The sequence below is a fragment of the Notamacropus eugenii genome, chromosome 1 (genome assembly GCF_028372415.1).
Source record: "Notamacropus eugenii isolate mMacEug1 chromosome 1, mMacEug1.pri_v2, whole genome shotgun sequence".
In the NCBI taxonomy this organism is placed as follows: domain Eukaryota; kingdom Metazoa; phylum Chordata; class Mammalia; order Diprotodontia; family Macropodidae; genus Notamacropus; species Notamacropus eugenii.
In genome coordinates this window covers 633,232,620-633,255,011 of record NC_092872.1, presented here as the reverse complement: position 1 = coordinate 633,255,011, position 22,392 = coordinate 633,232,620, and the positions used below count along the sequence as shown (strand labels likewise).

General features: G+C 37.6%; 1 protein-coding gene across 4 annotated transcripts in view; it reads right to left on the bottom strand.

The window, feature by feature from the left end:
• The window catches only part of ANTXR1 (ANTXR cell adhesion molecule 1), a 308,995-nt gene that overhangs the window by 81,200 nt on the left and 205,403 nt on the right, over positions 1 to 22,392 (bottom strand). For all 4 annotated transcript variants that reach the window (XR_011972695.1, XR_011972694.1, XM_072635321.1 and 1 more), the window contains exons 15-16: positions 12,891 to 12,986; positions 10,196 to 10,363 (exon numbers count right to left, since the gene is read on the bottom strand). Coding sequence is in view for 2 of the 4 variants with exons in the window: in XM_072635321.1 (XP_072491422.1) it covers positions 10,196 to 10,363; positions 12,891 to 12,986 (264 nt within the window). In the remaining 2 variants the exon portion in view is untranslated. The remainder of the gene's footprint in view (positions 1 to 10,195; positions 10,364 to 12,890; positions 12,987 to 22,392) is intronic.

The window sequence follows — 22,392 nt, the reverse complement described above, 5'->3', positions numbered from 1 at the left end:
TAATAAACAATTTTCTTTTTCTCTCTTCTTGGAAGTAAAGAATATTATAACTGAAAGCGATCTTAGTTAGACATTGTACTAGACACTGGGTTTATAAAGAATGAAAAAATCCTCACTTTCAAGAAGTTTCTATAAGGGAAACATGTCTCTGTGTGTTATGTATGCATGTATTTATATATCTACACACATATGCATATAAGTGTATGTATATATACACACATGTGTACATATGTGCAATGCTATCTATCTTGTAGATATAATATATGCACACATACCCATCTATATGTGGCCGGTATGACTCTGGACATGACCCATTGAATTCTTTCTCATCTTTGACTTTGAACTATATTTGAACTGTTTGAACTGTATCTTAAAGAAAATAAATGATCCTATGAGGAAGAGGTTAGGTGGAGGTACTCTCCAGCTACAGGAGATGGTCAGTTCAAAGTCATAGAGACAGAAGATGGAATGTAGTGTATGAGGAGAGAAAGAAGACCTATTTGTCTGGATCACAAAGTGTGCAAAAGTTAGATTAGGGTTAAGCTGTGAATGACTTTTTAAAATAAACAAAAGAGTTTTTATTTCTTCCTAGAGGCAATAGGGAACCAACTTAGGTTCATTGTATAGTAGAGTGACAATTATATCTGAGCTTAAAGAACATTATTTTAACAGCTATGGGGAGGGTGATGGAAGTAGGGAGGGATCTGATGTAGGAAGGCCAATGAAGAGGTCATGGTAATAGGCAAGGCAAGAGGTGATGACTGCCTAAACTGTGGTGGTAACTGTAGAAAGAGGGAATGGGTGGGAGAGATGTTGCAATGGTAGAAATGGCAAAATTTGGCAACTGATTAGATATATGGAGAGAGAGAGAGAGGGAGTGAGTGAGAGAGAGAGAGAGAGAGAGAGAGAGAGAGAGAGAGAGAGAGAGAGAGAGAGACTGGGAGAGAGAGAGAGAAGAGTCAAAGATAGTGCTAATGTTACAAACCTTGAGGACTAAAAGAATGGTGGTGCCCTCAATAGAAACAGCAAAGTTTGGAAGTAGAGAGAATCTAGGGGAAAGATAATGAAATCAGTTTTGAAAATGTTGAGTTTCAGATGGCACATCTTGTTTGAAATGCCCAGCAGACAGAAGGTGATGAGAATTAAGGGTTCAGGAGAAAGACTTGGGGTAAAGATATACAAGTCATCTATATAAAGATTATACTTAAACTCATGAGAAACGACAACTAAGTGTCACATAGTCTTACTCTACTTTTTTTCAGATGAAACTCAGAGGGTCAAGAAATTGAATTGACTTAGCCAAGGTCATAAATCGTTTCAGAGCTGGGATTTGAACCTATGGCTTCTGATTTCCAGGCTACGGATCTTTCTGTTGTGCCCCACTGTCTCCCTTCAGACTCTATAATCTGACATTCCAAAGGCTCTTTTCAATGTTGTGCCACTCTCCTTTTCTACCCTTTTCTTATATTACTCCCTTTTTGAAACTAGACTGTATTCCATTCTTTGTTCATAGTTTATTTTCCCACCTCCATGCCTTTGCTTATATTTATTTATATTCCTTATATATTTCCTTAGCTTTGTTTTACTTTTCCTTATGTTTTCCCTGCCCCCATCTTCTTGATCTACGGAATTCTTTTTCATCCAAAACCTAGCTCTGCTGCTACCTTGTTCAAGAAGACTTTCTTTGGCTAATCTTGTAAAACATTTAAGCTTTTTAAATGACCCATTCATTCATTGGGTGCTAGGCTTGGAGGCGGCTTTTTCAATGAATTTTAATAACCAGTAGCTATGTGGGAATGTAAAGCTTTCAATAGTCTGGTAATCCTTTCATAAGCCTATGTCCCTAGGCCCTTTTGGCAAATTGCTACAGATTCTCATTTCTTTTCAGCCATATTAAAGGCAATCCCAGGGGTTGGCAGCATTTATATATATTTTTTTTTTCACAGAGAAATTAGGAGAAATCCTGCCACGTATATTTAAAATGCCCCAGACCCAGGATAGGCTACCTTACAATAAGGTAGCAGTTAAGTTAGATTTTGAAAAATGGGAAAGAATTCAATGGGTCATGTCCAGAGTTACACTGGCCACATATACTACTTGGCATAGTTTTTAAAATAAATCAGAAGAATCTGCTAAAATTTCAAGTATTTCCTGAACTCACTTAATTTTTCTTGTACTATTTAGGGCAATGCTTTCCAGATCTTTGGATCTATACATTTTAGATCCTAAAATAATCTAAGGATATTGTCCTAAAAAGCTCATGTTTCAGAATAGTTATTTTTCTGTATATGTATATATGTATACACATGTATTTGTGTGTATTATATGTGTGTATATATGTATATAGATATATAGACACATATGTATATATACATATACATAGTAGATTTCCATACATACATATATACAGCTATTGTTTAGTCATTCAGTCATGTCCCACTCTTTATGACCCCATTTGGGGTTTTCTTGGCAGGGATATTGGAGTGGTTTGCTGTTTCCTTCTCCAGATCATTTTATAGATGAGGAAGCAGGGTTAAGTAATTGTCTGGGGTCCCATAGCTAGTAAGCGTCTGAGGACAGATTTGAATTCGGGTGCTCCTGATTCCAGATCTATCCACTGCATCACCTAGCTGCTTCCTATATATGTGTATTCATATGTATATGTACACACATACACACCCATATATTCTTCATGCTATATATCTATATCTGTATAATGTTTTTTCCATAGAACTTTCTCAGTGAAAAAAAGGGCAATGTAAGAAAAGTAGATTTGTTTATTCAGGGAATGGAAGGAAGGAACCTAAGATCTTATTTAGTCCTATCTACTCATTTTACAAATAAGTGTACTAAGGCCAAGAAAAGTTCAATGATTTTTCCCAGGTCATATAGGCAGAAAGTAGTAGAGTCACAGTTTTGACCAGGGTCTTCAGAATCCAGACAGACTAGGATGGCAGTGAGAAAGAAGGGAACTGAGAAGTATAATGTGATGGCAGTACCATATGTTGAAAATGCATTGGGCTGAAGGGCTTTGACACTAATTTGCTGTGTGACCTTGAAAAGGTCATTTTCCTTCTGGTTTCATTATCTGTAAAAGGAAAGAGTTAGAATAATTGATTTCAGAAATCTCCCTCACACATACCGGTCTGTGATTCTGCATCACACTTATTCAATATTGCTTAATTTTTTGTAGGTTGAACCTTCCCTTGCTAAGTATACTGTCTCTGATCTCTCTTAGCAGGGAACTTCTGGAAGTGTTCAATAGTATTTTGAAAGAGTTTCAGAATTCCTCCAGGATTGGTCCTTCATTGAGTTTGGTTTTTTTACATTTGATCCGCTCAATAGTTAATTAAATGTTAGTTAATTAAATAGTTACTAGTTCTGTGATTTCATTGATAGAGGGTACTCCTAGATGAGGAAATTCCTTCTCTCAAAGTGGGTTGCCATTTTCTGTGCAAGTTATAGTCAGAGAGTTGTCTAGTTCAATGGCATCATACTCAAATAGAAATGGATCCCTGTATGTTGCATATTAACTTAGAGAACCACAAATTAACATTATCTAGGTTTTGTAATATTTTTATTTAGTTTGTTAAATTTTTCCCAATTACATTTTGATCGGGTTAGGGAGGCAGTCAGGAGTGTTGTCAGCAGCCTGGTGTTTGACCCCTCTAGTCTAAAGCATTTAGAGGTTAAGTGATTTACTCAGGTTCACAAAGCCGTATGCATTAAAGGTGGGACTTATGCCCTGCCCGAATCTCCTAAGATGACGTTCAATAGGAATAAATATACATTTTTATACTTCAGTTCAAAAAATCAGCTTCACAACTATAAGATGGCAGAGATAATAAAAAGATAGGGCATGGCTTTCATGTGAGATATGGGATCATTTTAAAGGAGCTTTGCAATTTTCTGGAGGGAAACAAACCCCCTCTCCTCCTTTTGCTCAATTCCAGGCCCAAAGTATACATCTGTACTGTGTATCACACACATTTATCACTTATGTGTATATGTGTATATTGACAGATAAGCTCTCTAGTCTGTCTACCCAAATGAATGTTGTCATTTGGACAATACACAGTCTTCATTTACTTTTCTGTGTGGATGGTCAGGCCAATGATTATAGGTTCCTTCCAGGAGATTCTGCAATGTATGGGTCTTGCTGCAATCAGCATGCTGTCATTCACAACCAGGAGCATTGGGCGGCAGGGGAGATTTTATCATCCAAAGGGAATGCCCCTTTGAAATAGATTTTCTGCTGGATCTCCTACATTATAGAGGAGAACCCTTTTGGTGAGTACACATCTTGTTTTGTTACCAAACCTGATAATTATGATGAGAGGGTCACCAAACAGGGTCATTTCTGTTATATCTTTCAAGGAATCTGATGATTTTAATGTATGGATGGAATAGCATCTTGTTGGAAAAAAGCTTTTATGTAGTATTTTGCTCTACTGAATCAAATCCCTTTTTAAAAAAAAGGATAAACAATAATCTATATCTTTCACCATTTGTGAAGTACTAATGCTCTGTCAATTGTGAAAGCCTGCTTGTTCTTCCATCAAGGATGCCCTGAACTTGGATATATATTACTTTCATTAATTTGTGTATAGATAGTAGAGTTCCCTTATATTATAGGTTGCTCATTATTGATGTTCTCTCAGTTGCCTTTTATGGGACTTAATGAATTCTGATTTTTAAAAAAATGCATTTGATATTTTCCCCTCCTTCAGATGTCTCATATACATACCCCACATCATCCCCACAACTGTGTCACTTCTAGCATGGATCTCCTCTCTATATCCTTAGTTATGTATCCTGTTCCATCTTCTTTTTAGTACTGTACCTCCCCTATAAGTGCATCTAAGATTGATGTTAAGGTCTGAATATGGTGGTTCCATTAACTCTAAAAAAATTGTTATAAATCTTGTTATGAAATATTTTTGTTTTTCTTGTTGCCTTGTATTTTCATACTTCAATGACCTTGGAATAACTTTGAATACTTAGATGAATGTTTCCTTAAGTTTTCTTTAAGCTCCATTGTTGTTCTCTGGCTTAGGAGGTGATTCTGATCATAATTAATTATCCATCATGTTTCTTTGTAAAATTTTACAAGTGAGTTAACCTTCTAATCCACCGTTGCCTTTGGAAACTCTCCTTTTCCGTTTGGCAAGTATGATAGACATTTCTTGATTACAGTGCTTTGTGGGCTGTTTTGATCTCTTTGTTGAGACATTTAATTCTCACTGATTAAAATTCTGAATAAAATTATTATAATCAGTGTTGAGGTCATTTATGTTGCCCTTCTCCCTTTGTGATTATCAATTAGTCATTTAAATAATTTAGTACAGTTGTTCTAACTGTATGCCAAATCTTTTGAGGTTCTTTGGCTAAGTACCTGTGTATAACTTTGGGCAAGTCAATCATTCTGATTAAGGTCACAAATCAAATCAATGACAGAACCAGAAACAGAACCAAGGTTTTCCTGACTCCAGGTTCACTTCTTTTCCTCTTTCACCATAGTAAGACTACAAATGAAATGCTTCTCCAATTATCATTTGGAACATATTGCTCACAGTTATTCGTGCTTTGTGTCTCTGCAGGCCACACAATGTTTTCCTTACTTTCAGTTTGTCAGTCTTTCCTGGTAGGAAGTGGAATTAGCCTGACATTTTAAAGATGGGTGGTGGTGGTAGGAATGGGGCTTTGACTATTGGTTAAAATCTGAATTTGGTATGCCATGTTATATAGTAAATTATTTTGACTTTTATCTTTGTCCTTAAATGTACAAGATTAGAATACAAAGTTATGAACTTGTTGAACATTTAAAAGAATGTGAATTCTTTCTTTTTTTATGATTTGGCGCTGTATTAATAAATTGTTGGAGAGGGAAGAAAATGTGTTAGGTATTAGCAGCTCCATCTGCTGACATTTCAATTTCTTTGGTGGATCCAATGTCATTTTAATATGGTACATGTACATGAACAGCTACAGAAGATGTACACAAAAGTAGGCCATGGTTAGTTATGCCTTCACTAAATAACCTATCCTTCTAGACAGCAATTAACTTTTCTCTTTCTTTTTTTTTTTTTGTCATTCATATACCATTTGTGTCCAAACATCCTAAACTGTTTTATCAAATTGAGTATTCTCCTGGTTTTAATCTACGGGATGACCGTACACTTGAGCATTGCTCTAAAACTAGAGGGAATGAGCTGCCTCGCTTTAATCAGAGACATGGCGTGTTACAAATAAAGTAGGGTTGGGGAGGACATAAGCAAAGGGAAATTCAAGCCAAACATCAGGAGGAAACTTCCTGGTCATGCGATTAAAAAAAAAATACAAAGGAGATTGGAATGGTAAGAGAGCGAAAGTAATCAGAGTTCAATGCCTTACATCCTTTAAAATGAGACTGAAAGGAAGATTGTAAAAGCCAATTCCATTAATAACTTATGCTGTACTAATGGAGCCTGTCTTTTTTAACGTTCAGTTTTTTCTTAACATTTCTACTTCCCCTGAAATATATTTCAGGAAACTAGGTTAAATAAATCTAGATTTTTTTTTTAGTAGGTTGGTATTACAACATTTATTAAAATAATGCTATGGGTTAATAGAAACAGCAAAGAACCAAAGAATTAAAATGCAAGCTTTGTGAAATCCCAAGTGTCTAATGTATTTATTCAGTAGCTAACTAAAAGCCCAAGGAAGACAACACTCTCAATTGAATAAAGCACTGCAAAACGACTGCCAATTTTGAGTTATCAGAACTGTGGGTTTTGCATTTTGTGTATAAATCTAGATTTCTTTTGGGTGTATGTGTCAGTGCTAGGCTGGTTCTCAGGTCAGAGACGCATGATTTGAAGCTAGGCTCTACTAGAAATCTTTCCAGCTTGATAACCAGAGAACACGCACTACTTACTTAGATAGTCTTTGTGTATGCAATGCCCCACCCTCCACCCCTGTCAAGTGCAGAGAGATTTATTGGCAGAATGTTGGTTGTCATATGATGCCTTTTTTTGGTCTCAGAAAGCCATGAAGACCATCTACTAAGGCATAAAGAAACTGAGGCCTCATACTTTTTGAAAAATTGAGGTCATCCGTCACAATCTACCACCCTTTGCCACCTCAGTATAAACTCTTCCTCTTTCCATGCCCCTCCCTCCCTTTATGGCTTCAGTATTGGAAGATGAGGTGGTCTGTTTTTTTCAATATATTTCCCTACTTATTCCCTGGATCTCCTCCAGAATCTTATCTCCTTTGTTATCTCTCCCCTCCTTAATTTTTAATCTTTCCTTATCTATTGCCTCTTTTTCTAAAGCTTACAAACATCTTTATCTCCCCCATCTTTAGGAAACTTTTGTTTGATTCTACCATCCCCTCCAGCTACTGTGCTATATGTCTTTCTCCCCTTTTATAGCCAAACTCCTGGGAAAAGCTGTCAGTACTTGCTGTTGGGCCCTTTGACTCATTTATCAGCACCTTGTTAATCTGTCTTCTGACTTCACTGAAACCAGTCTTTTCCAAACATACCAATGATCTCTTAACCACTAAACTCTTCGGTATTTTCCCAGACTTGAACCTTATTGACACTGTTGCTCACTTCTTTCCTCCATGATGCTCTGCCCTCTTTGGATTTTTGTTACATATTATCTACCAGTTGTCCTCTTGTTACATACACCTTACTTGAGATTTACAAAATTCTTTCATCAAAACAAATCTCTGGGTGGTCAGGGCAGCTATCATCATCTCCATTTTGTAGATGAGGAGACTGAGGCTCAAAGAGGTTAAATGAATGGTCCATGGTTATGTAACTAATAAATGGCAGAACCAGAATTCATATGCAGATGGGCAGAATCCAAACTTAGCATTCTTTCCACTCTATTCTGCTGCATCTTGAATTTCTCTTTATTTTTGGTCTGAAACTGTGATTTCATCAGTGCAGAGAATATCCAGTCCCATTTACTTCAACAAGTAATTATTGAACACTTATTATAAGGCATTGTGCTAGATGCTGAGGATACAAAGAGAGAACAAAAAGCAGTCCTCATCCTTAAAGATCTTACTATGTTACTGGGGGTATACTACATGGAAACAAGCGAATATGTACAAGCTAATTTATGCAGGAAGGAGCAAGCACTAATAACTAGGGGATATGTCAAGGCTTTCAATGGGAGACATGTGAAGCGAGCCCTGAATGATGCTAGGGATTCTAAGGAATGGAGGAGGGAAGAAAGAGAGTATATTCTTGGTATGGAGTCTTAGAGTTGGAACTCTGAGATGATCTAGTTCAGATCCCTCATTTTCTCAGGGATAGAAACTGAGGGCCAGAGAAGTTAAGAGCTTTGCCTACAATGATGTATGTAGTAAATACCAAAGCTTGGATTTAAACCCAGCTCCTTTGACTCCAAAACCAGTGTTTCTTTCACTTTCATGATGGGTATGATGTAGCTTTTATTTTTACATTACTAACTTTATCTTGACATCCTCCAGATGTGTGCACAAATCACACTCTATATACTCTGCCTGTCTACCCTCTCTTACCCGCAGAAAAGGTATAATGGATCTGAAGTAGATTCAGAGAAATTAAATGGAAAATCACAAAGGAGTGGGTAGGGTGAGGGAGGTTCCATAAAAGTACTCAAATTTAAGAAGAGTTGTTTTGTGTAGCAAACTTATCCTTCCTATCCACTACCTGGGCACATTAAAGGACTCGGATATATCAAGGTTTCTTCTCCATTACTCCAAACCTTAGAATGTCATAATGGAGGGATGTCTAGAGAGCAATTAAATTGGTATAAATGTCAGAATTCAAAATTTCCTGGGAACCATTTAAGAGTCAGCCCTTTCCAATCCTTCAAGCTAGCTCTCTCTCTCTCTTTGTCTCTATCTCTTTCTCTCTCTCTGTCTCTGTCTTTCTCTGTCTCTCTCCTTCCTTTCTGGACCAAAACCTTAGAAAACATTGTTCATACTCATAGCCTCTCATCTCTTCTTGATTCTTACCTAGCCCATAGTCATTGAATGGGTATGGCCCCAGATAAACTGAGATATGGGAAAGACCTTAATTTACAAAGGACAAGGTCACCCACTACATCCTGGGCCATCACCTGTCATCTTGACTTTTGCCTTGCCATTGAATTTCAATAACTTTGGAGAAGAGAGTGAGACTGATGACTTTATGTAGTTTTGCCTCACTGAAATCCAATTCACATGCAAGTCAAAACATCAACCTCATCATATCATTGGTTACTCCACCTATCAATCAACAAACATTTATGAATTGTCTGCTATGAGACAGGTACTGTGCTAGGCATGGGGTCATAAGGACAAAAGTAAAACTGGTTCATTTGGAGCAGCACAATAAATTTGCTTCCTTATCTGCTTTTAACACCCTTCAAAGGAATAAAGAAAGGGATTACATCCTCTTCTAAGTCTTCTCTGTTCTGTGTTAAATATCTCCATTTCTCTCCAACCATCCATTGTTAAATGGAATGGTTTTGAATTTCCTCACCATTCTGGAAGCCTGCCTATGGATGTGCTCTGTCTTATCAATGTCTTTTTAAAAAACGTAGTGCCCAGAAGAAAACCTAATCATGATTTATTAGAAAGGGAACATGCTCTAAAACTGAAGGTGCTATGTCCAAATCCCAGGTTCTGCTATTTAGTAACACTGTGACCTTGAGCGAGTCACTTTCTTCTCTATGGAGGCCTCAGTTTCCTTGGAAAATGCGGGGGTGGTGATCTCTAAAGTACTTTCTACCTTTCCATTGTATCACCAAGGTTAGAGATGGTCTGATTGAGACAAGGCAACATGAGGCTCTTACTTCCTGTTGTACAGATGCAACTTCCACTATTAATGTTACCTATACTGTATAAATAATAAATGTTCATAATAACAAAGATATAGTGATTTTTATTATGAATATTCTAATAATTAGTGATTATAAATATTTTGATAATATATTATATATATAATTATAAATATGTATTGACTGACTGAATAGTAGATCCATAATGGGCGACTAAATGAAGCTAAGGAGGGCTATTTGAGACAAATTTTTAACCTTATTAGGTTGATGTTATGGAAGGCAACGTCTCCACAAAATGTCTTGATATCACCATAAAAGACAGAGCCCTGGGGCCAATGAAAGAGCTATAGCAGTTCTTATATTCCTATACTATGTATGAACTGAAATACTACCTTTATTGGAGAATACCACTTCCTGGGAGAAGAAGTCCTACGTAGGTTGTTGTTGAGATTTCGAGGCTCGGGGAATTCATACTCTTGCTCTGGCATCTTGACGCGGGCATTCTTGGCCTTCTCTAGCTTGGCGCCTTCTTCTGTGGATCCCTTTTCTCCCCACCGAACCTTAGGAAAGAACCAGAAATGGGCAAATATTGCCTTTAGAAGCTTCTTGCTTTGAGGATAATGGGATTGGCCTTGAGGATGAATGGGAACATGTCTGTTGACTAAGTCCTGGAATTAGTTGGCTCCAGGTCTAACTCCCCTCTTTGACATTTTTACTGCCTGGGAGATGGTGAACAAGTCATTTTGTTTCTCTAATTCTCAGTTTCCTCATCTGTAAAATAGGAAAAATAATACCAGTATTATGTGGTCTCCATACAATAACCCCTTTGTATGGAAAACACATTGTAAATCTTAAAGGGATGTAGATAGAAGTAACCTATCTAGATTATTCTGACACTTGGAGGTAACAGGAAGGGAAGAAAAGCCTTTCAGTGCAGCATTGTTGTTATCCAAGGCTAGTTAGGTAGAGGCATTTGGTCCCATTTGCCCTAGCCGCAGTATAGGCAAAACAAGCACTTGGAAGCATTTTCCAATACTTTGGCATATGCTGTATCTAAGACCTCTGAAAGCTTGTGGTATGTTCCTTAGGGACACACGCTATAGAAAGGAAAGAGGCTTAATGAACTAGACTCTCTAGAACTTCATTCTCTACAGCTCAGAGACACCTAGCTCTTCTGTTAATCATTCTGGCCAACTAGTCAGCTGTGCAAAAAAGGGACACCTCAGAAACACTGTTGTTGTTTAGTCCTTTCAGTCCTGTCTAACTTGTCATGACCCCATTTAAGGTTTTCTTGACGGAGACACTGGAGAGGTTTGCCCTTTCCTTCTCCAGTTCATTTTACAGATGAGGAAACTGAGCCAGACAGACTTAAGTGACTTGCCTGGGTCACACAACTAGGAAGTGTCTGAGGTCAGATTTTTAACTCAGGAAGATGAGTTCTTCCTGACTCTAGACCTGGCACTCTACCCATTGTGCCACTTAGCTGCCCTTTAGGAACATTAGCCCAGCATTTGGGAATTGTCTTCCTTTTATACTCACCCTAAAGTCTCAGTAAAGGAAAGGAGGTTGGTATACTCTAATGTCCAGCACCAACTGCTGTCTCCCTGCTTTACAAATCAGCTGCTCTGGCTTCCTGATTGCGGTTACACTTTATATTCCCTGATTCTGAAATCACTTTTGGCTTTGGGGTCCAGGAGAGGAAAAAGAACAGGGGATTGTGAGAGTGTGAAGGAGGGGAAGGTGAGAGGTTTGAAAATGGTCATATGTGCAGGAGCAGAATTAAAAACTATATTTCCCATGGCCCCTTTCACTCAGGTTGTTACTATATAAGTGTGAAGATGGGCAGCACAACTCCAGAAGCTGATATCTGGTCTTTGGTGGAAACTGAAGAGAAGAGCCAGGCTGCCAGATCTCCCTATTTGGTCTAGTGTAGGGAGTACCTGATTGTGTACTCCTTATAAAGGGGCCACCTACCAGATAATGGTCTATTAAACCTTGTAGAAATTACTGTGTCCTGGTGGGTCTCCACACAATCTAGGCTTTCAATGCCACACCCAAAACAAGAGTAGTCTGTGACTGGGTTTTTTGTTTGTTTCTTTTGCTGTTTTATCTGTTGCCATATTTACCTGATCATTTGATATTTTCTGAGAAATATGTCATCATGGTAGGGGTCCTGGATTCAAATCCTGATTCTGCTTCTTACCAGATGTGTGATTTTTGGGTAAATAATTTCCTTTCTCTGAGAGGGTTGGAGTAAATAATCTTGAATGTCCCTAGTACCTGTATGACCTATTAGTATGATATGTCATCAGTAACTAAGTTCCACTTTGATTTAATCACATAATATTATAACCCTATGCACTAAACACTCAGGACTCCAAGGGACCTCAGAGAAAACCTATCTAATTTTGGAGATAAAGAAACTGAGGCCTCGAGAGGCTAAATGATTTGCCTGAGGTTACACAATTCTTTTGTTGGCAGATCTAAGATTAGCTCTTTGTTATAATGACTTGAGTTGCTCTTTTTATTATACCAGAAATGTCTTGTATTTTAAAGGCAAGGACTCTCATCTTGAGAATTTATAACCATATCTTTTGTAAGTATGCTTCTGCAAAATGCAGTGAAAATCCAGTTTACAGATCTGGGAAAGTAGATCTATGAAGGGGTCATAGAGCTCCTCGAAGGAAACTGAGGCCCACAGAAATTAATTAAATCCAGGTCCTTTACTTTCAAATCCAATGCATTTTCTACTATTCTTTTGGGAAGACAAATTAAAATAGTTGTCCTAATCAATGTGCAGGTTATTTACCCCCAAACTTTGTCTTTGTCTGATCCTTTTGTCCTTCTAAATATTTTGTGACCATATTTATCCTTATAGGAAATACAAATACAATAACCTCCTTTCTACACAGTTGTGTCAAGTATCATAGTGAATTTTTCTACACAGAGTGGGAGGTTTTTCAGAACCTTAAACTTCTGAGGTCCTATCATCATAGGTCTTTTGTTTACTAGTAGAATCTTCTGGATCCCCCTGGAAAACTCATCTTGTTATAAAGGGATGTTTGTGTAAATAAACTTTATACTTACCTCCATTCTCTTAATGCCTCCAACTCCTCGACCGCCATAATAAGAAGCATCTACTGTTGGCCACTTTTTCTTGGGTAATCCATCATCTTCTTCTTCCTGCAAAAAGGTGATGCTATGTGAATTTTCTGGTGTTTCATTGAGGAAGTATGTAAGGCAATATCTCTGTATGCAACAAAGAGGAGTAGCAAGGCAAGGGGCATCTATGTTTTATGGTGTGTATGAAATAGATTTCTTAGTATTTAGATCTTTACTGTCAACTAATCATTTTTCTGTTTAACTAGTTTAACTGTTTAACTTGTGTTTTATTCCCATAAGTAAATGATAATGTGCCTTAAGTTATCCAGGCATGTTTCAATTTATCCATACATCTTGAATTTATTTCAAAAAATAGATCTTTATATTGTCTACAGTTATTTTCAGTAAAGTATGTGGCAAGGTCCTCTGCTGAGGAAGAAAAAGGGGGTAGGGTGTCATGGAACTTGGGAGACTAGAGAAGGATCTATAGATCTAGGCAGATGATAGAGATGCATAGAGATGATAAATGAAGTTATTGGGACCAGTGAGGCACCTAGTGAGACAATGGAGAGGGAAAAGAAAAGGAAGATTTGGGGTACAAAAATGATGGAGGAGGAAAATGGTAGTCATTGGAGGGGCGGATTCAAGTAAACCAGAGCACAAGTGGTAGAGCAATGAACTGTCCAAAATGGTAGAAAGCAATTTGGAATAATACCCCCCAAGCTACTGAACTTTGTAAATATATTAACCGACTGATATTATGTATATGCGGCAATTAGTCAATCAATCAACACCTATTAATTTATTAAATTTATTTATTATTAATTAAATGATTACAGTGTGCTAAGTACTATGATGGTCCAGAGGGATAAAAATATAAAGAATGAAACAACCTCTGCTTACAAGAAGTTTATATTCAAATAGGAAGGGGGAAGAGAACTTGATACATATACATGTATGCATATATACATGTATACATATATATGAAGTGAATAAATATAAATCTACAAAATTAGTTACATATGTCATAGCTTGGAAGAAAGGACATTAGTAGTAGGGGACCAGGAAGGTTCCTTGCAGAAGATGATCCTTGAGTTGTCTCAAAGGGAGAGAGAGGACTCTGAGGTGGAGTTCAGTCATTTCAGTGGTGCCTGACTCTTCATGACCCCATTCAGGGTTTTCTTGGCAAAGACACTGGAGTGGTTTGTTTACAAATGAGGAAATTGAGGCAAACAAGTTTACATGATTTGCCTAGGGTCACACAGCTAGTAAGTGTCTGAGGCTGGATTTGAACTCAGGTCTTTCTGACTTCAGGCTGAGTATTCTATCCAATACATCACCTAGATGCCCATATATTTTTCATAAAGTATAGCTTGTACTGGGGTTTGGGAAGGTGAGAGTTCCTATATAATTATGGTGATGCAAAAAGAAAGAAAAGAAAAGAGTTCAAAAGAAATGTTTAAAAATATATTGAAAAAAGCAAAAGGAAGTTCAGAAGTGGACCCAGTTTTTTTAGGGCAGTTTTGTTACTACTATGAAATCTTAATATGTACTGCAAGAAGAACTAAACTATATATAAAAGTTCTCATATTATATTTCATTTAAATGATTTAGATATTATCTTAATAGGTTTTCATATATGATCAGGTATACGAAACATCAATGCATGTTAATACATGTTAAGCACATATTAATATATGGTATGTTATCATGCTAATATATGTTGACATATTAAGTAAGGTTATATCATAATATACTGAGATATATAATATATGAGCACAATATATTAAGATATATTAGTATGTCTAGATGATATGTTTATATGTTGCATATATATGATTATATATGTTACATATATCACACACATAAGTTTCATACATACTGTACTCTTTTCTGTTCTACATTTACAATGTTCATGTTTTCTAGGTTCATAATAAATAAGATGTTCAAAAGTCAGTCATACTCCTGGAATGCATTCTCTTTTCTCTCTTCTCTTCCTTGAATCTAGGAAGGAACTGCTTTTTTCTCCTGTGTCTTAGCAATGAAAAAGGGCCCACTCAGTGCGTGCATAGAGGCTGAGAGGCCTCACAACAGGAAATGCCAGGATTTAAGAAATCTGCTTCCCAAGCTCTTAAAAAGTAGAGCCAGTCATCTGAGTCCCCTGATTCAGAGGTTGCCTGCCAAGGGGGAAGAGTTAACAGAAAAGGCAGGCAGTCAGTCCAGGATTGGACCAAGGAGAGAGTCACAAGCTGGCTTCCTTCAGCATGGCTCTTTGTTTATACAACTGAGAGCTGAAGAGTTTTGCAATATTCACGAAGGGAAAATACCCTTTGATGTCTTCCTTACAGTTGGCAAGAAAATAAGGTAATAGCCTGTGGCAACAAAAATATAGCCCATTAGAAAGGTCATTGATAAAAGTAACTGTACATAAGTGACTTTTTTCTTTTGATAAATGAAAGCTGAGAGAGGAGAGCAGCCTAGTAAAGTAGAAAGAAAGAGAATGGAGAGCGAAATCAAGAGGACTTGGGTGCAACGTCCCACTGAGCTATTTGCTACCTGCATGGCATAGCAGAAAGGGCTGTATGAGGTTGGACACATTATTTCACTTCTCTGGGCTTTGCCATCTGCAGAATAGGGAGCTGGAATCGATGGTTTCTGAAGTGTCTTCTAGCCCTATATCTATTTATAGGCTATATCTATATGTAGGCTATATCTAATAGCCTACAACCTTGGGTAAGTCACTTCCTCTTTCTTTGGCCCCAGTTTCTTCCTTTGTAAAATGAGGATCAAGTTGGATTAGATTATTTTAGAATCATGGAGTGTCTGCCCCATAGCACTAGCAGGCTAGTTCAAGGTATTTTATACAGAGCAGAAACTTGGAATAACGTTGACTTGGAATAAATTCAAATGTACCACATCAAGTCCCTTGCTCTGAAACATCACTGAAGTCCAAATGTGGTTGGCATCTAATACATGTTGATATGGGCTCATAGTGGTGTTCAGGATAATTACAAACATTTTATTAAACTATTTTACAGAAAAATTGAATGATTTGATGTGTGAAATACCAGATCCTAGGTAGGATGGAATAAAATTTGACATTCTGATCTTGGACCACATATAGTATTTTGTTTTTTCACTCCTGTAACACATCTATCATGTAATATTGCAAATTAGATTGATTTGTGTTTGTGCTTTGTTCCCTCTAGACTCCAATAGACTATAAGCTTTTGAGGGCAGGGACTCACATAGTAGATGTTTAAGAAATATTTATTGACTGAATTTATGAGTGATATTAAGGTATTGTGATCTCAGACAAGGTCATCATTAACCTTAGCCATAAGGTGTATGATCATAATGATCACTGACCTTCTGATACCCAGGACTTTGGCATTCTCTGAGATCTTAGGCAGCTTCACAATTCAGCCTAACAAACCAGGTTTCCTCAGGGATAGTTAAAACACATGAACAAAGAAACACTTAAGGAAAAAACAAAACAGATACCTTAAAATGAACTAGTCTAAATTGACTCTCAAGATCTCTTCTGTCCAAGGAAAAGAATTCTCCATTTACAGTATAATGGACTGTTAGGAACACAAACCCAGAAGTTGGAATTCTGTTTTTGTGGCTGCCTCCAACGACCTTCATAGCGCAAGAACTAGGGGTAAGGGAGCTTGGTCAGCAACTGCTTCCTTCCTGACCCCACAGTTCATTTGCTAGGATGCTCTGATATGGTAAGCACTTATATTTAGTAACAAAAATGGAGGAGTTATTAATTAATTCATCTACCCCTTAAAGTTTACACTGTTTTTTCTTCCCAGAATTCTGATAATTCTTGGAATTAGTCTTTCACTGCTTCTGTAACACTGGCTCCTCAGAAATTTGTTTACCCCACAACTTCCAGCTAACCACTCTGCCCCCGCTTGAACCTATGAATTTCAATTCACTTCTCTCTAACTGCTAGACCACCACTGTCATGGCACAGTGGATAGAGTGCTGGCCCTGAAGTCAGAAGTACTTGAGTTCAGTTCCAGCCTCAGACACTTATTGTGACTGCAGGCTACTCACTTAACCCTGTCTGCCTCAGCTCCTAATCTGTAAAATGAGCTGGAGAAGGAAATGGCAAACCACTCCAGTGTCTTTGTCAAGAAAACCCCACGTGGGTTTGACTTGGGTATGACTGAAACAACTCAACAACAACAGCTATTGCCATAGAACTATAGTTTGAGAGAAGGGACCTTGGTGTTCATTTAGTCTAACTCTTTCATTTCAGAAATGAAGTGACAGGCCCAGAGAGGTTAAATGACTATTTTCCTTGTAAAGGAGAAATCAATCAAATGAGAAGGACCGAATTCAAAGCATTAGCATAAAATAAACCTTTGACACAAATTAAAATTTAATGACTCTTAACAAGACCTAGAAATCCTTAATAACCATTCTACAGACCAAAACAAAACGTACAACCTAGATAGGAAACTGAATAAAGTAATTAACAAGGGGATGGTTCTCAATGAATAAAAAAAAAAAAAAAGATAAAAATTTAGGAAGGAACTACTCACAAATTCTTAAATTTCCAAACATTTTAAGAAACCTTAAAAGTTTCTAAAGCTCTTCTTAGGACTTTGGAAGTTCTATGGAATTTGAAATTTCCAAACTTTACAAATTATGAAGGTTATAGAAAGAAGTGTGCTGAATACATCTTTCCAACCATACTCCTAAGTGTGTCAAAAGACTAACAGGAGTTGAAGATGGAGGGGGAAGAAACCTTTACCCATGAAAATGAAAGCCCAGGTTGAGTGAGAAGATGAGGGACGTGGAGGCAGATTTCAGAGATTGTCCATTTCAGTTGAAATACAAAAAATTTGAACTGATTCTACTCAAATGTTCTAGATTTTTATTTTCTAAAGTGTAACAATATATCTCATGTTGTACCAACATATGCATCCAATGACTCATATTGTAATTAGGATTGTCTTTCCATTTCAGTATACTTTTGTATATTTATTCCTACTACTTTGTCAGTTGGTCAATAGGCATCTTATTAATTGCCTACTATGTGCTAGGTACTCTAAGTGTTGGGGATACGAAGAAATGTAAAACACACTGTCCATGCTCTTAAGGAGCTGGCAGTAGTTTAATAGATGAGACAATGTGCGAACAACCATGTACAAACAAGATATACAGAATAAACTGCAGATCAGAACAAATGTACTAATATTGTATGTGTGTATTTTGCTAGGGTGGGTGTGGAGGGGGTGTCAGAAAAGGCTTATCCTAGAATTTGAGATTGGAGTAAAGACTTGAAATGGGCAGCTAAGTAGTTCAGTGAATAGAGAGGACTGATCATGGAGTCAGGAAGTCTCATCTTGAGTTCAAATCATCCTCAGTTCAAATCTGGACTCAGACACTTACTAGCTCTATGAGGTTGGTAAGTCATATAACCCTGTTTGCCTCAGTTTCCTCATCTGTAAAAATGAGCTGAAGAAGGAAATGGCAAACCACTCCAGTATTTTTGCCAAGAAAACCCCAAATGAGGTGACTAAAAGTTGGACAACAGCAATTGCATTCCTGATTATGGAAGGATATTAAGTTTATTATGAAATCTAAAGTTTCTGTGAAAGAAATTTTGATGGGGCTTTAGTGGATTAGTCAGATTTCCCACTAGATCTGTGGCATAAATACCAAACTTCCAAGGTCTCACATGGTCATCAGAAATCTTTCACTGCCGGGTGTGAACATCTCATCATGCTCTATTATTCTGTCTTTATGGCAGAATTCTGCCTTCTGGGATTTTGTAGGAGGTCATTCAAAAGAGCCACTCTTGGTGATTGGGGGTCCTGGACTTGTCAGACATTTTTTCATGGTGATGCTCAGTCTCTAGGAGGTGTCTATCAATACATTCCATGAAGCTTAAAAAAACACTAGCAACATGGGAGGATTCTTAATTGAGAGAAGTTTTGGCAAAAAGGAAAATTGGATTGGTCATGGCATGTGTGAGCTTAAAACTCCTATACACCCATGGGGGCTTTGAGGGCAACAAATTAAACAAATGACATTTGTCTACTTTGGCTCCTCATTTCTCATTTGGCACCAAATTCTTATACCATTTCCTTGTATTTTGCTTCCTGTAGTCACTTCTCTTAGATCTTTTTTTTTTGGGGGGGGGGGAATAAGGGGCAGCGGAAATTTTAGTTTTGACCCTATTTCTATCTGACATTGATTCCTGCCTTTACGGCTAACTAATGTTTGTTCTGTTACTGATGTTGACATTTAGTGCCTTGCTCCTGATCTCCAGATGTTCTACCTCCACAACACCTCTGGCAGCCATCCTCTTTTCTCTACTCCCATGGCTGCCACCCTCCTTTAGACTCTCATCATCTCTCACTTGGACTATGATGAGAGCATTCTGAATGGTCTCTCTGCCTCACCTCTCTCCCCTCTTTAATCCACCCTCCACACATTCCAAGTTGGTATTTTTAAAGTACAAGTCTGACCATATCATTCCCCTGTTCAAGAAGCCCCAAGGGTTCCTTCTTTTCTTGGGATTAAAATATAAATTCCTTTGTTTGGCATTTAAAGCTCTTTATAATCTGACCCCAAACAATTTACCCCGGCTTACTGCATACATCACTCTCTGTCATGCCCCTTGCGCTCCAGCCACATTGCTGCAGTTACTCCCTTTTGTACACAATATTCTATTCTGCATCTCCATTCCTTTTTACAGTCTATCTCCCATGCTTGGAATGCATTTCTGCTTCATACAACCTTATCTTCCTTCAAAACTCAGGTAAAGTACTATCTTTTATGTGAGGCACATATGTATATGTATATGTATATGTATATGTATATGTATATGTATATGTATATGATGTATATGTATATATATCTTTATCCCTTTGGGCTACCCTGCTACCTGGAAATTACCTTATATACACTGATATTTTTGCATGTTGTTTTTCTCCTATATAGGATGTAAACTATTTTTTGGGGGGAGCGCAGGACCTATAGTGTTTTTGCATCCTCTAGAACCTAAGAATAGTACCTGGCATATAGTGAATATTTAGTAAATGTTGCTTAGTTGATTGAATGAAAAAATTCTATGTTAGACTGATAGAATTTTCCCACTATTTTCCTTTGGTCTTTTTTCAGGAGGGCAGGATTCAATCAGTACCATGGAACTCTTTCCTATCCTTCATCCCCAGCTTTTATCAACCATGGTCTTTGCTGGACTCTACCCAGTCCTATTCATGTCAGTTTTTGTTGAATCATCACAAAATTGGATTCTGTTAGGACTGATCTTGGGCTATCCGATCAGGGGAAGAGCCATATTCTCATATATGAGACAAAACCTCTACCCATTTGTTGCCTCAGCTTGGTATGCATAAAATAGTCAAATTGTGGTGACTGTCAAAGCAGTGACCACTAAAGTTAGCTGTGGTTGAACCTGCAATGAGCTTGACCTTTTTATGTCCAGTCAATACACTTGGTTGAGAGATGGGCCCCCTTCACATGTAAGCTCTAGGCTAAAACATGGCCTTACAGTAAGGAGCAACTCTCCCCTAAATAGGGCCAATAATAAAATCCCTGGTCTGGAATGTCTACACACAATAGTAGAAAGCATGGATAACAGGCAAGGGGGACTGGAGATCCTGAAGCAAGGAAGAAAATTGCACTTCGTAGGAAATAGAGATTAGGTGGGATGTGATGCATTATGAGAAGAGAGCTCTGGAAAACTAAACCTAATTTAAGGAGAGGCAAAAAAGAGGGGTGGGGCATAGTATCACATATTAAGAGGATATAGGTACAAGGAAATCTAGGAACCAGATAGAGTATAACAGCTTGGAGTAGAGCATTTACTCAAGCAAGAACACAAAGAATATATATATTTTTAATCAGGGTATAGAACAGACTAGTGATCAGAAAAGGAAATAAATTAAACTTTTGGGAAACATACCATTAGCTTGGCATGAAGGCCAGTATAGTAGTCAGTGTAGGGGGAAGGAGAAAGGAGTTTCAATTATTTGACTTTCTGTTGGATCTCTCTGCCCAAGGCAGAAGACCTAATAATTTTTGACAAACCTTAATAATAATTTCATCCTTCAGAAGATGGAAGAGTCAATAAAGGGAACTTTCTGTTCTGAAACTGATTCTCACCAACATAAAGGTTGCTGGGATAGAGATGATAGATACCCTGTGTAGAAGTGAATATTAGAATTTGCAAAACAGGAGAGTAACCTGAGAATAGTCTGACATACATACTAGATTTGTGGAGAGGCAGGTAGGACCCTATGAACTAAAACTATAAATAAGTTCACCAAATCAACCAACGTAGTTATTGTTAAGGATCTTCTATGTGCCAAGACCCCAACCAGATCACTGCCTTGTCATAGCACAGAGGTTTGCATAGCTTAATGAAATTATGAGGTGTGCTGTGCAGGGTTACCTAAGATGGACAAGTCATAGTGGAGAGTTCTGACATCAGGCGATCCACTGGAGAAGGAAATGGCAAACTACTCCAGGATCTTTGCCAAGAAAACCCAATGGACATTATTAGCAAACTATGGTCCATGGAGTCACAGACTCAAACATAACTAATCAACAAAGTGCCAAGGGCAAGATACAAAGATAAAAATGAAAGTCTCTGCTATTAAGGAATCTCTATTTTATTAGTGGAGATTTGGGTATATAAAAGTATGTAGAGATATAACAAAGTAAAGATAAAATTTGAAGTACTAAGGGAAAGCACTACTAGTTTGGGGGGGAGGTCAGGAAAGATATTACGGAGAAAGCATATTTTAAAGGAAGTGTATCTTGAAGGAAGTGAAGGATTTTATGCAACATAGATAAGTAGGGAGTAAATAGAGAGAACATTCTAGATATTCTAAGTAGGATTCATGACTTTCAAAAGGGGATCTTTCTACTCCATGTTAATGAAATCACAAGTCAAGACCAACATTTCCCTCCTTTGTTCCCTCCTCTCTTAAGGAGATGAATGAAGATTCTTCTTCCCAGAAAAGGAATCTTAGGCTCAGAGACATAAAGTTACTCACTCAAGGTAACAGAGGTCAGTAAGTCAATTAACAAGCGTTTATTATGTACATCCTACGTATGCTAAGTGTTGGGAACACAAAGAAAGGCAGCACTGAGATTTGAACTCAGGTTCTTTGGTTACAAATCTGTATGTTGTCCTTTCTGGAACGTCTTCCAAGATGCCATGTAAAATCAATTAAACCAAATGTGTCTGGTGCAAAAATAAAGACCTATATGTTCCAAGAAAGGAATGGAATAATTTTCCATCAGAAAGAGAACACTGTTGCCAATCTGTTAGAACACAGTGACTGCCAGGGCAGTGTAGCCAAATAGGAATACTCAAGTGAATTAAACTACAAGTGTGATAGGTTAAGAAATGGATCTATGTCAAAACAGGCTTTTCTTAAGTCAACACTTTCACTTGATGTGTGGGGCTGACTCACACTTTGGCTATGGC